This window comes from Triturus cristatus, chromosome 10, assembly GCF_964204655.1.
Source record: "Triturus cristatus chromosome 10, aTriCri1.1, whole genome shotgun sequence".
Classification (NCBI taxonomy): Eukaryota; Metazoa; Chordata; class Amphibia; order Caudata; family Salamandridae; genus Triturus; species Triturus cristatus.
The window spans coordinates 829,608,252-829,629,897 of record NC_140593.1 but is presented as its reverse complement, the minus strand read 5'-3'; the positions used below and the strand labels follow the sequence as shown (position 1 = coordinate 829,629,897).

The 21,646-nt window shown below is 41.8% G+C and overlaps 1 protein-coding gene across 1 annotated transcript in view; it reads left to right on the top strand.

Annotated features, from left to right (window-relative positions):
* The window catches only part of LOC146790091 (glucagon receptor-like), a 481,117-nt gene that overhangs the window by 446,808 nt on the left and 12,663 nt on the right, over window positions 1–21,646 (top strand). The window contains exons 11-13 of the mRNA XM_085630168.1: window positions 135–223; window positions 4,738–4,876; window positions 20,753–20,794. Of these exons, the coding sequence (XP_085486294.1) occupies window positions 135–223; window positions 4,738–4,876; window positions 20,753–20,794 (270 nt within the window). The remainder of the gene's footprint in view (window positions 1–134; window positions 224–4,737; window positions 4,877–20,752; window positions 20,795–21,646) is intronic.

Sequence of the window (21,646 nt, the reverse complement as noted above, 5' to 3'; positions counted from 1 at the left end):
AACCACAAGTTATATCTGTTGGAGCACCCCCCCCCCCCCTCACACTGAACATAGTTATCGACGGAGCTTTCACTCTCTCTCGACTACACTTGTGTTACTTTAACAATACTTAATTTGTTACTCTCTTTTTTCAGATCAATTTGGTAATTTTTACAAGGATTTTGAAGGTGATCCTAGCGAAACTGAGAGCCAATCAGAAGGGCTATGCTGACTATAAGCTAAGGTGGGTGTGCCTGGACCTCTCCATATGAATAACAATAGGACACACATTTGCTAATGCTATAACTTTGAACAGTGTTTTTTTAGATACTTGTTAATAATGGAACACCTAGATTTCTACTGATGGGGAATGAATCAAAGAAAAATAAATTAATGCTCTACCAACAACAAGCAATGTTTTAATATTTAAAACTGTCACATATCAGTAGATACTGAAGGGATAATTAGATGCGCCTGCTATTCCAAAGAGAAAGGGGACAAAACCAACCTCAATTTCATGAAAAATGGGCAAACAAATGTTACATCAACTGCCACCTTCAATATCTACCCTTAGATGTGATTGACTAGCAGTTCTCCTACTGTAACTGATTTCCCCTGCCATCTATGATTTCACTGCTGTTTGCCTCTCCTTCCTCCTATATTATTATTCATTGGTTTCCTCTCAATGTTAATTGGTGCTTTCTGACTCCACTAATGTGTTTCATCCTGATGATGATCCTGGTATCCTATTGGATCGAAACATTATCAACAATATGGGTTATTGGCAAAAAATGAATCCTAAGCCACCTGTGAACAGTGTCAATTTAACGACAGGAGAGAGCAGAGCATGTTTAAAATGATGTGCACTATTCGTTTACACACACGACTGGACCTTACTGTTTCATTTCACTGTGTGAAAAGGTTACTGTCCTTACTGTTTTACTTCACTGTATGATCACAGTAGCACTGAGCACCTTAAACTTTTGCACAAAGAATGAGTGATTTTTTTTCTATATTGAAATGATGCTCATGGATGTTGGCAGAGGTTTTTTTTTTTTTTTTTTTATTCATTCTGCCTCGGTGGGAATCTGGGAGTTCCACTGTTGGTACCTCTCTAAACAAACAGGGGCTAAATCACAGAACTAATCTGAGATAAAATCCTAAACTTACTACTTTTGGTATTCACAGAAGGCATTTAGTAGTAGTAAAATTAGGACTCCTGACTTTACTACTACTAAATGCCTTTTGTGAATACCGAAAGTCATAAAATTAGGATTTTGTCTCAGTTTACTAGTAGTAAAGTTAGGAGTCCTAACTTTACTACTACTAAATGCCTTCTGTGAATACCTAAAGTAGTAAGTTTAGGATTTTATCTCAGATTAGTTCTGTGAAGCGGCCCCACATTGTTTAAAGTCATACCACTTGTGGCTTTGTTATATGTGACTCTTGCTACATTGTGGTTGAATGGACAGCTCCAGTTTGGTGTACTGTTCATTTAGGTAAGCAATGACACATGTGTGTTTTCTTATTAAGTTTCAAACACAATTAACTTCTTTCGCACTCTGGAGAAGAGCTCCACACTCCGCCCACCCTTTCGCCACCAAAAGAATGTATTTTTAGCAACAGAATAAAGGTCCCCGCCCCCCTTTATAGGCACACCCAGAAAAAATAACGAACTGAAAATATTCGCTCCCACATTGTCTGTGATATATTACACATATATGGATAGGGGATTAATGGTGATTTTCTTGTGTATTTCTCACAAGTAATATATGTGAGGGGCAAAATTATTTTTTTCAGTAAATCAAAAACATTTTGAAAATATATATTCGTAGCAACTTTGTAGTTACTGCTACTTTTTACTTACCCTGGATTTTTTTTTGCATTGCTAATAAACTTTGGTCTGTTTGACGGACCTTCACCAAACATGCCACCCGATTAGGGGATTCAGCTGAGGGTCAGCTTTCATTCTGATTTGTCCACGGGAGCTTGGTGGATGAGAGTGGGGAGTGAATGAGGGGGGCGATGGGGGTGGGGCGAAAAATAGGACGAGAGTAAAAGAAATGAGGAGGAGAGTAAACATCATGAAGAAGTCGTTTCTGGACATTGTCAGTTCCATTAGAATCTTTATCCTCCATTGCAACAAAAAGAGATGTTCAGATTTACACCCAAATAAGTCAGGGACTTTACTACATAGACTTTTTTTTATGGTATGCTCTTTGAGACAGCCGCTGTCTCACCACACTGTTGCTTAAAAAAAATCATATATAATACATATATTTACATAGGAAATTTTAGAAAGTGCTAAACTGACATTCATATTTTGCTTCCGCCCACTAGAGTAAACAGCACAGAGCAATGGGCCATCCTAAGTTGGCCATTTATTTTCACAAATAGCGGGAACACCACCCTAAGATGTTCAAGTGCTTTACTTAAACACCTGTTACATTATACAAGGACACATTCATTTTTTTAATTGGGCACATTAGGATTATGGATTGTGGGTGGCGCACGGGCAACACAATCCTTAAGTCAGATTTATGTGTTGCTTCGTAAATCTGTAGTAACGTAAGGTAGTGCATTTCGCTCCCTTGCATTACCCTGTGCCAGAAAGTTGTTACATGGGGGGGAGAGGGTGTTCCCACATTTTCACCCATCTAATTTGGAGTAATCCCAGATTTACCAGACAGGTAAACCAGGGAATGTGTCAAAATGCTACGACTTACCGATGGAGGCACAATGAGGAGAAATATCTACATTTGTCCTCATTCTTTCCTCTTTCTAAGTGAGCTGCATTGGTGCAGCACACTTAGAAAGAGGAAAACACCTCCAAGAATTGTTTTTGTGCAGGAAGGTGTTCCTTCCTGCACATTGGCAGTGGGCTGTACTCAGAACTTCAGCACAGGAGAAAGCAGGAATGCACCATATCTTGAGACCTATGGCACTTTCCTGCCCTCTCCAGTTGATGCAGCACACTGAAGCACGTTGTCTTACTGCGTTGCTCCGCATCAAATTTTGATAAATCTGGGCCTAAGTGATTTACCCAGAATCACAGGATGTTGAGCTGATACAGAGACTTGAGTCTGGTTCCCCAGTTACAAAGTTGGCAGCTACTGCAGTTACATCACATCCTCTCTCTTAGCTGCTCTCCCTGCGAGAGGCAGAATTTTTCTTGTGAGCTGTGCGCACTTCCCCCTAAAAAATAATCTCCTTCAGTGCCAGAGCTTGTGGGTCAATGTTTTTTTTCTATTTAGATGAAACATGAATTTTTCCTTTTACAAACATTTTCGCTTTTTTCTACATTTGCAATTTCTTGGCAGCTCCTCACACACTGTTACTGAGGTGCTACCTTCTACAATCATGTGGGCACTGCTGTGTGTGGCAATCTTTAGATGTGATTTCTTTTTTTAGAAATGCAAAAAAATATTTGAAAACCATTCAAAGATTGCAAAACGCAGGTGAGTATGCTTACACATGTATTGGTGGTCATCTTTTAATGCTTCTTGTTATGTTTTATGAAAAAAAACATCATAAGGTGGCAGCTTTATGAGTGCCTATATTCACACATCAAAGACTGTGATCTTTGAAAAGTTTTTTTTATGGTGTATTGTTCAGAAACTGCACAACTGCATGGCATTCACATAGGACAAAAGCTAAGACGTTTTCTGAATAAAATACTGCTAAAGTGACATTGTGGTTTCAAATTAAAGCTCAGGCGCACCTGGTGCAGGTAAGAGCAGTGAGGCAGTGGGGAGGGGTAAGTCGACAGATGACAGCATAGGGTAAATAAAACCACTTACCTTGCGATCACCGCATCACTGCAAGGTAAGTGTTTTTTTTTCTTCTTTTATTTTCCCAACTCCATCGTCTGTCAACTCCTCCCCGTCCCTCCCCATCACTCCACCGCTCTTACCTGCACCAGCTGTGCCTGTTAAAATTTGTAAACTCCTAAAATGTGCTCTGCTTCACAAAACTACAGCTTACACTGTTGGCACTGATGTATGTGGTGGGCATGATATATTACCGCATTTGTGATAGAGTACCCTGTCCACCAAACTCTAAATCGGGCCCCTTAAGTCCTAATAAAGGAGAAAGCACTTCATTGCTTAACTGTCTTTCTTGTGAAGTCTAACCCCAGGCCTTTAGTGTTAGGACTGACTGTGTGCACTGGGAAGCAGCTTCAAGAGTGCTTCTCTGGATGTTTTTGATAGAACTGCAACAACAAAAAATACAGGCATGTCAGAGCCTAGTTCTGCCACTGGATTGCAGTATTCTCTTTTCATAAATTAGAGTCAAAGCTGAAAGCACAGGCGGCCAGGCACTTGTCAGAGTACTGGTACCTCTTCAAGTAAAGTGATGCAGCAGCCTGAAGATGTTACAGGCATTACGTCTTCTATGGGTGAGAGAACATTACTACTCATTTGTACTAGTATATTACAAACAGGTAGCGATGGACATTTCTCACTATATGAATGTTCTGGCATAAGAAATCACCTTTAAAAAAGAAAATAAAGAATTCAAGTGTATGTAATAATAATTGTTTGCCACTTGTATTCCTTGAACTCTCCCACCATTGCCAGCTTCTGTCTTTGACCCTAATAACAAATTGTCAAAGAAGTAAGGAGGTAGTAACAAGTAAGATGTTTGCAGTCCTCAAACATTGCTTCATTAATGCAAACATAGTATGTTATGAGACCCCCAACAGTGTGGATTCCAGCTCTCCAGCTCAGTAACAGGATGTTGTTTCTTCTCTCTCAGGCTGGCAAAGGCGACTTTGACGCTCATACCTCTCTTCGGGATCCATGAAGTGGTTTTCATCTTTGCTACAGATGAGCAGACAACGGGTATACTGCGCTACATCAAAGTCTTTGTCACCCTGTTTCTCAACTCCTTTCAGGTAAGACGAGATAGGGCAACAATGAGCTGAACCCAGAATTTCCATTGCAATGGGCAACTGAGAATTGATAATAGAGAAATGTGATTCTTACAGAGTAGGTCATTTAAATATGTCTGGAAATCAAGCAAGAATATTAGTAAACAGGGCATTATACGAGTAGAGAGAGCAATCCATCTGTTGGCCTTGCACCTATGGAAAGAGAGTCCCTCCCACGAAAATAGAGTAGAGATCCTAAGGCTATTGTCCTGTTTTCTCTTCTCCTATTTGTCTGGTTATCTAATATCACACTACGGTGGCCCCAAAATGGCTCTACAGCCAATGTTCCCAGAGGTGTCTGCAAATGGTTTATCAATTGCTCGCCTAAGATACAGTACATATTTACTGTTATTCCCCATTAATTACAAATACCTATCAACATTAGTCACAAGGTAGACCATTGAAAAAACTGAATCTTCAAAAAGCCACAGACAAAACGATGTCAGTCACAACAATGGACAATGTAGCAAAGCTTACTAGAGAAGTTGTATTACTTGATACTCTCCATAGCAGTCTCAACTCTTGGAATATTGACAGTGAATGAAACAACATCAGAAGGAAATGCTGAAAGGAAGGAAAGAACATTCCCCGTGACTGAGGGAATTTGTAAACTAGATGTTAGACCAGTCATCCTTGGTGTGGTCTTTCCCTAAACCTTTGCCTTCACTCCTGTATTCTGAATTTCGTTTTTGTTGGCATTTAGATTCTGTGCACTTTATCACTGCTTAAACTGTGCTAAAGTGCTGTCCTTCCTTCCTAAAACATGGAACAAGTGGACACACCTAATAGGCATATTTAATTTAATATACTTCCCTAGTATATGCTACTACTGGTACCCAAGGTCTGTAAAATTAAATGATACCAGAAGGCCTCCAGCACTCCTTGCCTTGTGCCTCCCACTTAAGTAGCACTTTAAAACATGTCTCAGGTCTGCCATTGCAGCCTGAAGTACAATTTTAAAACTGACAATTCGACCTGGCAAAATAAACCTTTTGTAGTAGTTATGGAGTAGGGGGTGCACTCCTGAAGTTCATCAAAATATTCACACTTAATGTGGTGCGGCAGCAAGCAATAGTTGTCAACTGATGCTATGAGAGACCAAGTTAGTAACAAGTTTGAGAGCTTGTGTTTGCTGCGCACAATTCACCTGGTGTATATACACCGGTATATAAACATAATTTCACAAATGTTCATTTTTATTCTTAGTAATTCAATTTCAATTAAAAAAGTACATATACTTCTGTACTGATACACAAAACATTTTTCAAAAAAGATTTTTTTTTCACATGATACATCTATTACTCATGGATGTTGATTTCAAACAAATTTATACATGTACAAAAATATACATTGTTGAGTGGTTTATGCCCAATGCATTTCGGAACTTAATAGTTCCTTCCTCAGGGGAAATTCTGAAATGAAAATAAATAAATAATACACTATCAGTGTGGGTCCATATGGAGGCTCAAAAACACAATATTCTTGTTTTATAAGGTTTCATGATTGGTTAAATTAATAGGTGTAAAGGTAACAATGGAAAGTGTCTATGTGTGGAAAAATTCATACCTTCAGTTGGTAATCTTAACTATGAGAAACCAGCTTTCCTAATGGATAAAAACTGAAAGAAGCCAAATGTCACTTGAGATGCAACAACCACCAATTGGTGCTCTTGCTGAAACAAACAAACCGACAATCAGAAAGAATGCACTTCCATTGCTAATTCTTATCTCTCTAGTGTTTGTCTTATAAGCGGTCTGTAACATAAATCATCAGAAACAGAAGCGTCAATATATATCAGAAGTTTAGGACATTGAAGTCTACCGTTTTCGCAAGTAGGCGGTCCGCCCACATACGTGTTTAGCAAGTGTCCTTACCTTTAAGGCACCCACTATAACGTATATCTGAAAAACGAAACGAGAAAGAAATACTGATCAAATGGCTCCCCTAACGTCATGTGTAGCGTGAAATGTAGCGTCACGCAATAATATATTAATTATCTTCTCTGGCTATATTTCTTACCTGAAGAAATGGTCATAATGCTAAACGAATAATCTCCGTGTGAAAGGTTGGCGAAAATCACTCCGAGTGCTCGCGTTTTCAACCATGCGAGTTCGCTGATATTCATAAACAGAGACAATGGACTAAATTGAATGTACTAGTTATAAAACGCCTATTCCTTGAGTGCCATGATAACATGGACCCCTTGTACTGAATTATTTGCTGATCCTTGCTACCATTTAAAATGTAAAACGGAAACAAATGAAGAAAGAGAAGAGATGAAATGAAAACACGCGAAAATACACTAGAAGTCCTAAAACTGGGGCGCTTAGGAGTATTGTGGGATATCTCTAATAATAAATCAGACGCGATACTTAGTTAAAAGATGTTAACTTTAGAGTAACTCATATCATGATGCAGTAGTATAAGCCGGGATGAATGAATTAAATATTTCCACAGGAATTGTCACTTTACCGCGAGTCTAGACTACACTACATGGTACTCAATGCTCTAAATCTATATGGCCACTACGAATGCCCGTCAAGGCGGTAACATGCTTCCTGTGTTCTAATGTATAGTGTTATTGATGAGTGAAGATGTAAAGAGTGATTGCCCTGCTATATAATTATTCTGTGGGTTAAAACGTGCTCAGTATGGTGTGCAGTTCAATAGAAAACAATAGTTTCTATAAGATGGTGTTACTAGTAATAATCAAGTACCTTTTCGATGTGTTATTAATTAGATCTGTATGTACCCTTTATTGTGAGTTATTAAGCCGGTTAATTCTATGTTAGCCATCCATGTTTGAATCTTATATAAAGCATGACATATCTAATCTGTCGTTCATTCCTTTCGGGATCATGGTGTCCAAAGTCTTGATCCAATACACTTCTCGTTGAAGCAGTTTAATGTTATTATCTATTCCTAGTTGGATCTTAACCCGTTCTATGATCTGAAACCTAAGTTGAGAGATAGAATGATTTGCTTCTACCCAATGTGCCTCCAGTGCTGAATTAAGATTCTTGGTTCTTATACGACTTTTATGTTCCGTGAGTCTGATTTTGATTTTCCGTTCTGTTTTACCAATGTAGGTCCTGCCACACGGGCATTTTATTCCATATATCACATTTACTGGTATTGCAATCGCTCGTATGCTTCAAAGGTATTGCTTTGCCTGTGGTAGGATGTGTCAAGATGTTTCCTGGAATAACATTATTGCAATGTGTGCAATTGAAACATTTGAGGGTACCCTTAGGTGATGTAGGAGTATCATAGTCATTAGTGTGAGCCAGTAATTCTCGCAAGTTTTTCCCTCTGGTATAAGCATGTAATGGAGGTTCTTGAAATATATTGTTGAAATCTGGTTCATTAGCCAGTAGTTCCCATCTCATGTTGATTATTCTTTTAATAGCTGAGGAACTTGTCGTGTATTTTGATACAAATACGATGTTGTTAGTTTTTTTCACTGGGTTTAAGGTCAATAATTCCTTGTGCTCTTTGTTAGCTGCTCTCTGTAGGCATTCTTGTAGAATTTTTTCCGGGTATCCTCTTTGTTTATACCTTTGTTTGTATTCTACTATCTTGTCTGTGCACACTTGAGGGTTAGAGCAGATACGCTTAATTCTGATGAACTGAGAATACAGTAAGTTTCTGATGAGCCTTTTAGGATGAAAACTTGAGTGGTCTAAAGCATTATTACGATCCGTAGGTTTTGTATAGATTTGTGTTTCTAACCGTATGTCATCAAATTGTTTGGTGATTGTCACATCAAGGTATTCAATTGTATTGTCGTGAATTTTGTAGGTAACTTGAATTCTGGGGTTGAAAGAATTGATGGTCAGTATCATGTTTTCTAGTGATTCATGAGAATCCATCCAAATCAGGAAAATATCGTCTATGAATCGACAATATAGTCTGATGTGGGACCACCAAGACTGGTTATTCATTATATGCTGAGGTTTGAATTGAGCCATAAAAATATTGGCATACGCAGGAGCCCCCGAAAAACCCATGAAGGTTCCTGAAAGTTGAAGGTAGAATTGATCATCCAATTTGAAATAGCTGTGGTGCAGGCAGAAATGCAATAGTTGTAAAAGGAATACCTTTTCAGCGTTTATGTCTTCAAGTTGTAGCAATGCCCACTCAACTGCTTCTAGTCCTGCCATATGTGGTATCGACGTGTAAAGGGCCACTACGTCGATAGTACAGAGTAGCCAGGAGGTTTGTATGTCAGATTGTATATTTTCTAGTTTAATTAGAAAATCTGTCGTGTCTTTGACATATGACATCCAATTTTGTACACATTTTTGCAAGTAATGGTAAAGGTATCTTCCAATAGGATCAAACAGTGAGCCGCAACAAGAAACAATCGGTCTGAATGGTGGATCTTGAAGGTTTTTGTGAATCTTAAGTATCATGTACAGGTGTGGTCTACGCGGGTTTGCAGTTGTAAGATATAATTTAGTTGGTACATCAATCCATTCCATATCCAATGCATTTTTTTAAATGTTTTCCAGAAGTCCTAACAATTCCACAGTGGGGTCAGTTGGTAATGGTAAATATATATCGGGATCCATGATATGTGAATTGACTTTTTGTTGATAAAATGCAGTATCCATTAGAACTATGGCACCCCCCTTATCAGCTGGCTGGATGGTTATTTCAGGGTTATTGGCTATTGCTTTGATGGTAGTTCTGTCATATTTAGTCAAATTCTAATGTCTATTTTTGTTCAAATTCAAAGCTTGTATATCTTTTTTAACCATTATCTCAAATGTGTCTAGCATTTTATGCAAGACAGGCGCTAGAAAAGTGCTTTTGGGCTTGAATTTTACATTTTCATCTGTTTGTTGACTTGGTCCATTAGTAACCACATTGTCAAAAAAATGTCGTAAACGCAGCGTGCGCATGAACTTAAATAATGATATGTCAACTTCCATAGTGTCTGCCATTGCAGCCTGAAGTACAATTTTAAAACTGACAATTCGACCTGGCAAAATAGACCTTATGCCAGGTCTAAACTTACCTTTTTAATACATATAAGTCACCCGTATGGTAGGCCCTTTTGGCCCATAGGACAAGGTGCTTTGTATTAAAAAAAATAGGAAAGTTGGGTTTAAGTTTACATGTCCTGGTAGTGAAAAACTCCCAAATGTGTTTTTCACTATTGTAAGGCCTATCCCTCACATTGGACACCTTTTGGTTACCTTATTACATTTAAGTGTTAACTTTTGATTGGGAGCTGGGGGAAATATCATGTTTGGACTCAATTTAATTGTAATTCAAAATGTTCTTTAATTGGGAAGTCAGATTTTAGGTCGCAATTCTAAAAATTCCACTTTTAGAGAGTTGGCATTTTCTTACACTAGTAAACACAAAGAGACAATGGACGGATCGCTGAAACCTTTCAGACACTCACCCCAGTCACAGATCTGGGTTAAATCCATCATCGTACTTTAGCTCACTTCACCACCCCAGTTCAGATCCAGCTATATGCAAATCAGACTTGACCCTGTGCCTCATGGGAACAGTCCAGTCCGAACTGCCAAGCGAACTGACAAGAGGGGTGGCGAAGTGAGCTAAAGAATGATGATTGATTCAGCCCAGATCTGTGACTGGGGGTGAGTGTCTAAAAAGTTTCAGCGCTCCTTCAATCATCTCCTTGTGTTTGCTTTGCTCTCCTTCTCGGCCAACTGTCCTTCAGAGCATCACTTTCTTTGTGTAAAGGCACTTGCAACATCTTGAATCAGTCAGTTCCCTCCCTCAAAGAAGGGTTCAGGTAGCCCCTCCTGGCAGAGTAGCCGAGTTTATCCAGGTTGCTGCTCCTAAACTTTGCAACGGGAGCTAGGAGTAGTTACTTCAAACCTGAAGCTCTCTGGGATTTCCTGGTCCCCACCGGTGGTGAACCAAGGATTCTGGTTAGAAAATCACAGCACACTGACTGCATGTTTCCATCTCATCTTTGAACATAAAATTCAGACTGTCCTCCTGTATTCCAACAGTTTAGTTCTTTGACTAGTTCTAGTCCTTTGGTATTTTTACACAGACCAGTCCCGCATGGTCTTTTTCACAAGTGTGAGAAGTAAGTAAGGGAATGCTCCAAGTCTCCAGTCTGCAGGAGCACCAATTAAGGGTACATAGGTAAGGGAGGCTGCCCCACTTAATTACCCATTGTGGAGGATAGTACTTCGAGAGAACAATAGGTCTGGATAGGGCCTGGAAAAGCTTCAAAGCTTCAAAGGTGATGTCTGTCTCCTATCCTTAATATTCCTTAGTATGACTCACTGCAACTGACCCATGAAATGTCCTGGCAGAGTCTTCCAATTTACATCTGCTGTCTATGCTCTCTGTAACCCTCCATCTTAGATGTCACTAGTCTGTAGCAGCACAAAATTGTACACAGTATGGCTATATTTGCATATGTCCAATATATTCCTTATTCATCTTCCACACCAAGAAGGCAGACCAATGCAGCATACATGTCCCACATGTATGGGCAAAAGACCTTGTTGCAAAAAACTAGCAGTCCAAATTTAAAACATGGGAGGCTGATAGGTAAAAAAGGCCTGTCCTGCTAATAAGGTATGTATCACTGCCACACTGTCAGACCTCTAAAACCCAGGGAGCGGACAGCAGTCAAACTCCTCCAACAGAAGATGCATATGGTGTACCCCTACAACCACACAGCTGGAGGGCTCAGGCCTTGCTTAGGTAGGTTTGACTTATGGCCACAGTCTTGAAAATATCAACATTTTCTAAGTTCCAACTTGATATAAAATGTTCTTGTACCAAACTGATTTATTGTTCAGGCCACTGTGATGGTTTTAAGTTTCAAGAGGCTTCCTAAAGAAATGTCCAGTTTCAACTGGTCCTCTGGATATCGCTGCAGTAAGCACCAAATTACTTTGTTCTCAGGACATTCTGCAGCCTCAGACCTCGTGAATGGTCCTGGGCCAAGAGATTTAATGAAAAACCTGAAGACAACCCTCCTCAGTGTTCTAACAGACAGAGATAACTCAGGGAAGCAGACAGAGAAGTATTCTTATCCTCTTCTGTCCAGACAGTTCTATCCTTGGAGTCAGTTTTTATTGTGAAGGTTAAAGCAGTCAGCTGTTGATGATCAGTCCCAGCCAACGAAACATAAAATTCTCTTGGCTGCTCCCAGATTGTCAGCAGTGGAAGCATTTACTTTCCTATACTTTCTGGCAGAAACAAAACAATACCAGAGTTCCAGGCACCCAAAAACAGACAGAGCCTACCTTTTGCTCAGCTCGGTGTCACTCTCCCCTCTTCTTTTCCCCCTAACCTGGTTGCTGAGATGAACTCACTATGCTTTAAAGATAACCTTCACTCCTGAGCACCTACCTAGACCAGTTCCAAGCAATAATTAAAAGTGGTATTGTCTTAAACATTTTCCATGCATTTTCAGATGCTATAGATGGAGGACAAATGAGAGAGAAATGTCTGGTTTTGCTGGCCACTTGGGTTCCAAGTTTTTAAGAATGTGTGTTATTAATGTAAGCCAAGTCTGTTTGTGAGGCTTAGCGTGGTAGTTGTACTGGAGCGTATGATACACTATCATCGATAATTCTCTGGTGCTTTTCTTTGCGAGCAAATTGAGTCAAATGAGGAACTAGGTTAGTGGGCTTAAAAATGGATCCACATGCACAAAGGTCACTCAACTACACTCCTCCGTTTATATGTCAAAGTGCTATCTTAAACAGGAGGCCATATGGTCCTTTCCTATGACCCTTGGCAGTAGCTTGCAAATTGATTTTCTGTAAGGTCATCATTGGGCCCAGCTTGTCTGACGCCATTAAAAGTGGTGTAGTTATGATGCTGGGTGAAGGTTGTGAACCTTGGAAACAACTTATGGCCACTCAATGTGAGGTTTGATGTGAGTAGAAGTATTCTATCATGTTGTTTTCTCACTGTTCTTGTGCTGCTACATAGCGGAACCAGATCTTGCAGCTCCAGACAAGGTAATGGATCATCTCCAGCAGCCCTCTAGACTTGTGGGTGGTACCAAGGGCATCCAATGGTACTTGATCACCTGTGGTTAAAGTAAGGTTACCAAATGGATCAAGTTATAAAAGACCCCATTCTCTATATATAGGCATTAATTTAGTGTTCCAATATGATCTTGTAACTATGGTCCTAGCTTGCTTTAAGTGAACAAACTGGACAACATTTCCACATGACAATGGCTTGTTAAAGGGAAGACTGAACTGGAGTACGGCGTTCCTGACGACATAGAGTAATCTAGTAACCTTGTGTTCATTGAAGCGTTGCAGGCCACAGTAACCTTAAAATGATTTTTTTAGGCCTGAGCAGAGTTCGCAGAGTTTGGCATGACCAAAAACTTCCGCAAGTGTTGAAGTGCGTTAGGCCGTGCTGTTCGCAATGATTTTTAGCACCAGGTGTTTGTCCCGTATTGGATAATCAGATTGAACAGCACCATGTGCAGAGCAAGATGCACTGCTTCTTTCTGCTGCTCGAGTAGTTTTTCTGCTCGAGCGGCAGCTTCCTCAACGCGAACGGATGGTTTCTCAACGTGAACGGTCGCGACCATACACGACCCCCCGCGATGAGAAACCTCACCGGGAATTGGTCTGGTGTTGGATTTCCTTTGCTCGCCAACTTAACGTAGGTGAGCGTGAGTGAGGAAAAAACTACGCTCTGTCCAACTCTGCATGCTCCAGGGAGTGCGAAGTGTGGAAAACTCTGCGAACGGAGCGGAGTTCACCGCCCAGGCCTAGGGGTCAGCATGTAACCCTGTATTCGCCAATAAGGAAACCAAGTCTTTCCACAGAAAAAACATCAATTTTGCATTTTTACTCCCAGAACATGTAAAAAACATTTTCTGCCCCAGAAATATGCTGCACCCTGCCGTTAGACTCGATAGGCCTGCCATAGGGGTGACTGACAGATATTTCAGAGAGACATTTGACTTTGCCATGGCTGTAAAGGGCAAAGTCGGGCTAGCCATTCTAAACCACTCTTCCAGTCTGCAATGGCTGACTGGGGGACTTGTTTTACGTTTGTCACACCCAGGGGGGCACAACCAGTGTAGCAATCCCTGGGGAGACTCTTTCACCTACAGGCCCTCAATACCCTGGGTAATATATACTAAGGACTTACAGGTTAGTTAGACCATGCCAATTGGGTATTGCCAATGTATTATACATGTTTTGGGGTCGTGGCATTGGTACTCAAGTATGGTTAGAAGACCTCAGTGCACTCTCGGAGTCAAATAAATAGGAGCATCAGTTAAAAAAATGGGGGGTGACCATACAAAAATAGTTATTTCCTCACAACCCCCAACTGTTCACTTGTTAATACAAAATTTCAATACCTCCAAGTGTGCACCACTGTGTGTGTGCCTCAACCCTAAATATTCAGTATTGTGTCCTAATACCACTGAATGTGTACTGGTTTAAAATACCTACAAGGGTAGGAGTTTAACTAAGAGTATTACAGCACTCTGTGTTGGCTCAGTTGCCAAACCATGGTGTACGTAAGCCACTGAGTCCCACCATGCCTCTGTCTGAGCTTGAATCTGCCACTGACTCTGTGTATAACTACATACAAGAGCTGCACTTGTTCTAGCTCTTAGAAGGTTTTTCTGTCTCTTCCTCCCACATCTTGGCTGCATCTTTGAAGAACCTTACATTAAAGTTTACCATGTTCTTGGCTCCCTTCAGGGAGGCTGTATACATATCTCTATGATATGTGCATTTATATGTATATGTGTATGTATGTTTATATATATTGAAATGCAGAGCACTAGTCTGAAGCCCTCTTGTACATTCTTGCCTTCTGGAACAGCAGAGCCTACATATCCAGCTTGTTTGTGAAGTGACAGTCTGTCTTGATAACTCAGATTTTTATATTAACATATTCATCAACCTCAAGAGGTTCTTGGGAAAAATAAATGTAGCATTTGAAAAACGTTTTTGCATTTTTAGGTCTGGCCTTTGAGGCAGCTTTCCCTGTCTTGCCAGACAAATGTTTTTTTTTTTAAATATCCTACATAATATACATACAGAAAGGAGCTTTTGATCAGTGAGCTTTGTCCATTGGTCTCTCAAATTGCATTCATGTGTTGGTTGTTCCCACTTGTAGCCCACAGCATGGGGCAATGGGTCAGCCTATTTCACTCATTGGGTCCCTTCACTTTGAAGGAAAATAGGGAAATCATTACTTTGTCTTCAGTGAGAAAGCTTTTTGAAAGTGTGATTTATTGTTGTCATGTTTTTATATTAATTTTAAATACCGACTGTCTTTTAGCCTGCATTGTGGGTGCTCAGTAGATAGCGATTTGCTTTCCACTTCCTTTTCAAAATTGCTGCAATTAGTGACACTGTAACATTGCGAATGCTGGTGGAGCAGGCAGGTAGCGCTTCCCGCGCCTCGGTGGTTGTAGGCACTTTTCTAGCGCGCCGCCGGTGTCACGCTCCTCTCTCCAGGGGCGCAAAGGATCCTGGGGCTTGTGGTCTCCAGCAACAGGACCACAGGACAGCTGGTGGAGCCGGCAGGTAGCGTTTCCCGCACCGCGGTGGTTGTAAGCGCTTTTTCAGCACGCCGCTGGTGTCACGCTCCTCCCTCCAGGGGTGCGAAGGATCCTGGGGCTTGTGGTCCCCAGCAACAGGACCGCAGAACAGCTGGTGGAGCAGGCAGGTACCTCTTCCTTAGAGTTAAATGATTGACTACAAGATCCACCTCTTCTGATCCCCCTAGTTGTCCAAACCCTTTTATGCATAGTTCCCATTACCCAGTGGGCACTAGTGGGGCAGTAATCCATTGAGAAGAAGAACCTGCCATAGTTCCACACTCAAACTTAGTTCCACCCCCTTTAGCTTCACTACAGGAAAACATTCCTATACTCCCACAAAGTATAGTTCCTACATCAAACCCACAGCTTAAGATTGTATCTTGGAATGTGGCGGGACTGAATAGCAAACTCTCACTCCCTCACTGGAACGATTTTGTGGGGAAGTTTGATATCTGTATTTTCCAGGAGACGTGGAGCCCGGTTCCCCTATACAAACCTGGCTACACTTGTCATTTTATCCCTGCATCACCTCCTGTTGGGAGAGGCCGTCCTTCAGGGGGCTTGATTGTTTGGACGAGCATTGCTCTTGATTGTCGAATTTCCTCCCGAGCAAGTTCAAGCCCAGATATCCTGTGGTTGAGCATTAGGGGCCTAGGGGTGGTAGCCAAATTGAGCTTTTTAATGTTTATGCAAGAGGGACAAAGTGTGGCAGACCCTCGAACACCATCTCTGCATTGGAGGAATGTTTGGACAATTGCCCACCTTATGTAAGAATAATAGTCGCAGGTGATTTCAACTGTACTCAGAAACCATTGGCCACAGAGGAATTGATGGACATCGAACCCCAAGATAGTAGGTGGGCAGTACCCCAACTTGACCTCTCCCTGATCAAAAGATGGACCCAACAGGCTCTTCAGTTGAATTCCATTATTATGGAACACGACCTAAGAGAAATTAATGGTAGGTCACCATCCGATAAGCAAGGGGCGAACACCTACAATTGAGTTGGCTGCTCATTCAGGATCGACTACATCCTTCTCGACATCAGACTATGGGGGCACTTGACTGACATGTTTGTAGGCTCAACCACAGATAGTGACCACAATCCCTTGTGCCTAACTCTGAAACCCCTCTGGGAAGTAAATTCCAGCAGAACACCGAACCTCAGGCAGCTACCAGAGATGTAATCTCATCAAATTGTAAAAAGACCCTGAAGTGGAAAAGGATTGCACTTAGCGAGACTAAGATTGCCGGCATCAGACATGAGTTAGCAATTGGCACGGCTGAGCTGGAAGCAGTGGTACCCAGTGTATTGGGATCACTGGAGGTACTTAGGGCCCACGAGTGCACAATTACCCAAATTAATGCATACTTTTTTATCCCGACCCCAAATGGAAAATCCCGTGAATCCACCAAGGACCCATATTCCTGGTTTAACAAAGACTGTAGAGAAAATAGGTCGACTTTAATCAAAGCAATTAAGGGAAGAAACAAAACACAAGTAAAAATTGCCAGAAACTCCTATAAAGCGGCTCAAAGAGACGCAAAGACAGTTTGGGACGAATCACGATGGGAGCAATTGACAGATGCATGTTTAGCCAAAGATAACAATCTATTTTGGAAATTGGTCACCTGGGGCAGCAGGTCAATCCCACGTCCACCCCTGAGCCACATCACTAGACAAGCTTGGTTTAACCACTTTAAAGGGCTTTACTCTGTCGAGGGAGTCAGACAGGAGGGGGAACCAGTAGGGCAACTTGGGTATCCGTCAGGGAATGAGTACTTTGCAATTTTGGAGGCAGAAGCTGCAATAAACAAAATAGTCCCCGCAAAAGCTGCAGACCCGGATGGCCTGCCCGATGACTTATTTCTGGCCGACCGTAGCCAATGGGCACGTTATATCCTATTGTTATCAAACGCCATAGCCGAAGGTGCACCGGTCCCAATGTCGTGGAAATCTGCCGAAATCGTCCACATATTCAAAAAGGGAGCAAGGGACGACCCTGCCAATTATAGACTAATAAGTCTGATCGATGCTATGCAGAAGGTCTTTGGCCGGATGCTTCGGCATAGGATCCAGACATGGTCTGAGGAAGGGGACATTCTTTCACAGTTCCAGACGGGTTTTAGAACAAAGACTGGGACAATGGATCAAGTATTCAGATTCCTTCTAATCTATTGGAAGGTTGTGGTCCTAGGCAAAGGCAGTCTTTATTTAGCATTCATCGATCTGAAGACTGCCTTTGACCTGGTTCCAAGATCCAGGCAATGGGACACCCTTGGCGAAATGGGTATACCCCACTTTGTTCTCAATTTATTAATCAGGATGCACAAGGGGAACTTTGCCCAGGTTAGGTGGGGAGAACAGGGTCAACTCACAGAGCGCATCCTTGTCAAGAGAGGAGTAAGGCAGGGATGCGTTCTGGCACCAACTCTGTTCTCCCTTTACGTGAATGGAGTAGTGGAATTCCTCTTGGAGGAGCCAACAGATTTACCCACCCTGGGGGGGAAAAAGATACCAACCTTGTTGTTTGCGGACAACATGCTGTTGATATCTAAGACCCCTGCGGGGTTACAGCGTTTAATCGACAGATTTAATCTTTTCTGCGAGAACCGGGGCCTGATCATAAATGCCAACAAAACCAAATTCATGGCTTTTAATCCCCATATGCCTTGCAGGAATGGTCCTCTGCTAGGTGGGACACCCCTTGAAAAGGTAGACACCTTCGACTACCTAGGCGGAAGATTCTCGTACAAAATGTCATGGAGACCCCACCTAGACAAGATGCTGATGGCTCACAAGCGCACGGCTGGAGCAATAGTAAAAGAACATCGACTTTCCCACACTAGGCCTGTAGCCCCAGTGCTCCAGATATATGACACCAAGGTGGTTGGCGCTGCCCTCTACGGAGCCGAAGTTTGGGGATTTGACAAACTAGATGAACTTCGTAGATCAGAAAATAAATTCCTAAGAGATCTAGTAACAGCACCAATGTACATCCCCCTTACACCACTACTAATGAATATGGGCAGGCGATCCATAAGTGATGTAGTTAGGGTGAGCCCCTTACTCTTTTGGGTTCGCATTAGGAGGACCCCTGAGCTTTCTCCCTATGCAGAGTCCCTCACTGAGATTATCAGTCTCGACACTGGGGGGGAAATTGGCTGGATACGTGAAATCAAGAAAATGCTATTTGCAATTGGGCTCCGTGGTTGTTGGGCCAGTAAGGAGCCACCAAGGAGAGAGGATCTCAAACACCTGTACTGGGAATGGGTGGATCAACAAGAGATCAGCAGATCCAATGTGGGAAAGCTGACAACTGAATTTTACTCCCATAAGCAAAGTAGATATTATGAGCCTTACCTCGACTTAATCAAAGTATCTAGAGACAGAATACTCTATACACACTTTAGGTACGGCTCTCTCTCAGTGGGTGAAATGCTAGTAAAATGGTCCATAAATAACGGAAAAGTCTGTCCCAGCTGCAAAGCTCCTGAGGAAAGTATAGCCCACCTACTGTTTGCCTGCCCGGTGTATAAAACACCACGGAGAAAATGGCTGACCCCACTCTGTCGGCAGCTTGGTACACGGGACCCTCAGGTTGCACTCCGCATTCTTAGGTCAGACTCTAGACCTTTTTTATCTTGCTGTGTAGCAAAATATTTGGGCCAAGCCTGGCTGATACGGTGGAAAGCACTTTCGAGGAAGACATAGGTTTCACCATGTAGATGTCACCCAGGATTGCAACGCTACAACAGTGCTGTTGTCAAAATCGTCATGCACAAGCGCTTTATTGTTTTTAAACCTTGGTAATTAGTTTGAATAACTGAGAGCTTTTTCTTGTATTGCACTGTGTTTATATATAATGATGAATTATTGCTTGTTTTTAACTAGATCTTAAGATGATTAGGTGTAAATGTAACACTGTATTATTTTTCACTTTTTTAATTCATCGGCTATGTTACCTCTGTTTTTATACCTTTTATGTCGAAATAAAGCTTGTGATGATGATTGTGAATGCCTGCAATTAGATTGCTTGGTTTGGTAGTTAATATAGCCTTACAGCCCGCCGTAGCGGGCTATACCGGCTATTAAAGGCCCGCTGCAGCGTTAAAGGCCCGAGCCGAAGGCGAGGGACTTTAACTAAAGCAGCGGGACTTTAATAGCGGTATAGCCCTGCTACGAAGGGCTATAAGGCTATTAGAACATTCTGCCACTAGAGGGCAGAATGTTCTAACAAATTAAACATAGGCTTCTCGAAGCTTGAGGAGATTTAAAATCCCCTCGAGCTTCGAGAGGCTTTAGTAAAACATTGGAATGTTGCTCTGCGGGCCTTTACCGGCCCGTAGAAGCATGGAGCACTCCATTGTCTACAATGGAGTGCTCCACATTCCAATGTTCTAATTATTCTTATCTCCTTCACAAATACCAGTAATAAGATGCATGGTACAAATGAAAAGCATGTTCTTGAAGAAATTTCACTATTAAAGAGGCCTCCTCAGTGAATAATTTTCATTTTAAAATTGTTCTTGCAAGCACATGGCAGCCACCTGTTTTTTTACATAAACTTTCGCGGCATACACTTGTATAAACAAAACCACATCAAAGCAGAGAACATCAGACCTATTTGCTTTTGCCAATGCTGGTTACAACGTGACCAGCTGGTTTTCAAGTTATTAAGAACTGGTGTTATTAACGTCTTTTCCACACCTAGTTTGGAGGCTTCTTTGAAGGGCCTTCTATAGCAGCTGGCAATATTCTCCACCCTGTTTTTACAGAGAATCAACCACAAAGCCACCATGCACAAAAACATGTGCATTTGCAAAGCGTACGTTCACCAGTAGGTATCTTGGCACTGAATGAAAGATGTTTATTGTTACCCAACTCAATGGTATTCATTCTATTGACCTCAGATGGATGAAAGGCTGATTGAATCTACTGGGGTTTGAACCAGTGACCATGAGGTCAAACACAGGCCTCTGCAGTATACAAATTAGTCCACTGAGCCACTGGTCTTGTTTTTTGGTCAGTGTATTCTGGAATCCTAAAACCACACTTGCGGTTTGCCTATGAAGAAAATGAAGTCTTTCTCGGTTACTCCCATTTTGTCCTGGATAATTTAGTCAGCTGTTAGAGTTTCTGGTAAATTTAAAATGTGGAATTTTTGAACCTTTTCTTCACGTTTTACCTGTGCACATGCAGAATGATGAGAAAGAAAAACTGTAAAATATGTTAGGCTTTTTCTGAAGAGTAGACGCCTTATTCTTCTGTCCTTTCTCTATTTCAGGGACTCATGGTGGCTGTGCTATACTGCTTTGCTAACAAGGAGGTAGGTGCGAGGACATTTTTTTCCGTACTTTTGAAGATGCACTGAATGTAACGACTTGGGAGGGAGGGTGAGGCCCTTGAAGGCAGCAAGGGGACGCCAAGTGCGTGTCGGGGTTCTAAGCGACAAATTATCCAGCTAAAGGTTTTGTTCGCCTTGACACTTCCCTTTAATGAAGACAAGTGACTAAATATTTCATAAATCATGTAGCTCATTTCATAGCTCAGGTTTGTTATCTATTGATTTGAATCAGATAATATGTGGGGACCTTACTCACTGAGACGGAAACCTATTTTCACTCCCCTCTCTGCATATCATTTTCAAACCCTTCCTTTTCCGAAGCATTTCACCAGTCAAGGCCCTACATTTCCTGACACCGACACAGCCTACACCTGTCAACATTTGAAAGCACACACTTACCCAACACAGCCAACGCGCCATGTGTGATGTTTGCAGGAGATGCAATTTGGACACAATAACCTATCCAGATCTTCTATCTGGTCCAGTGCTAAATCCCACCCAGTTCTTGCTTCTCCTCATTCGACCCTCCTCATTCCTTAATGTGCTGCCTACCAATGAAATGCCTTGCGCTCCCTATTCGTCAAACTCGCTTACTTGCCGAATATCCATCAACAACAGTTAACCATAAGGCCTGGGTAGGGAAAGTACAAGGCTCTTTGAACTTTGAGGATGCCACAGGGTTGTTCCCCTTGTCCCAAGCTTTAGCACCTCAATAGCCTCTTATTTGTTGCTGACATGTAAAATAAGCTCAGAAACCCTGGATTAAAATGAATAATAGGTGCGTAATTACCAGCGGTAAGCGGGGTAGTGCGGCGGGGCGGGTGGGAGGGGGGA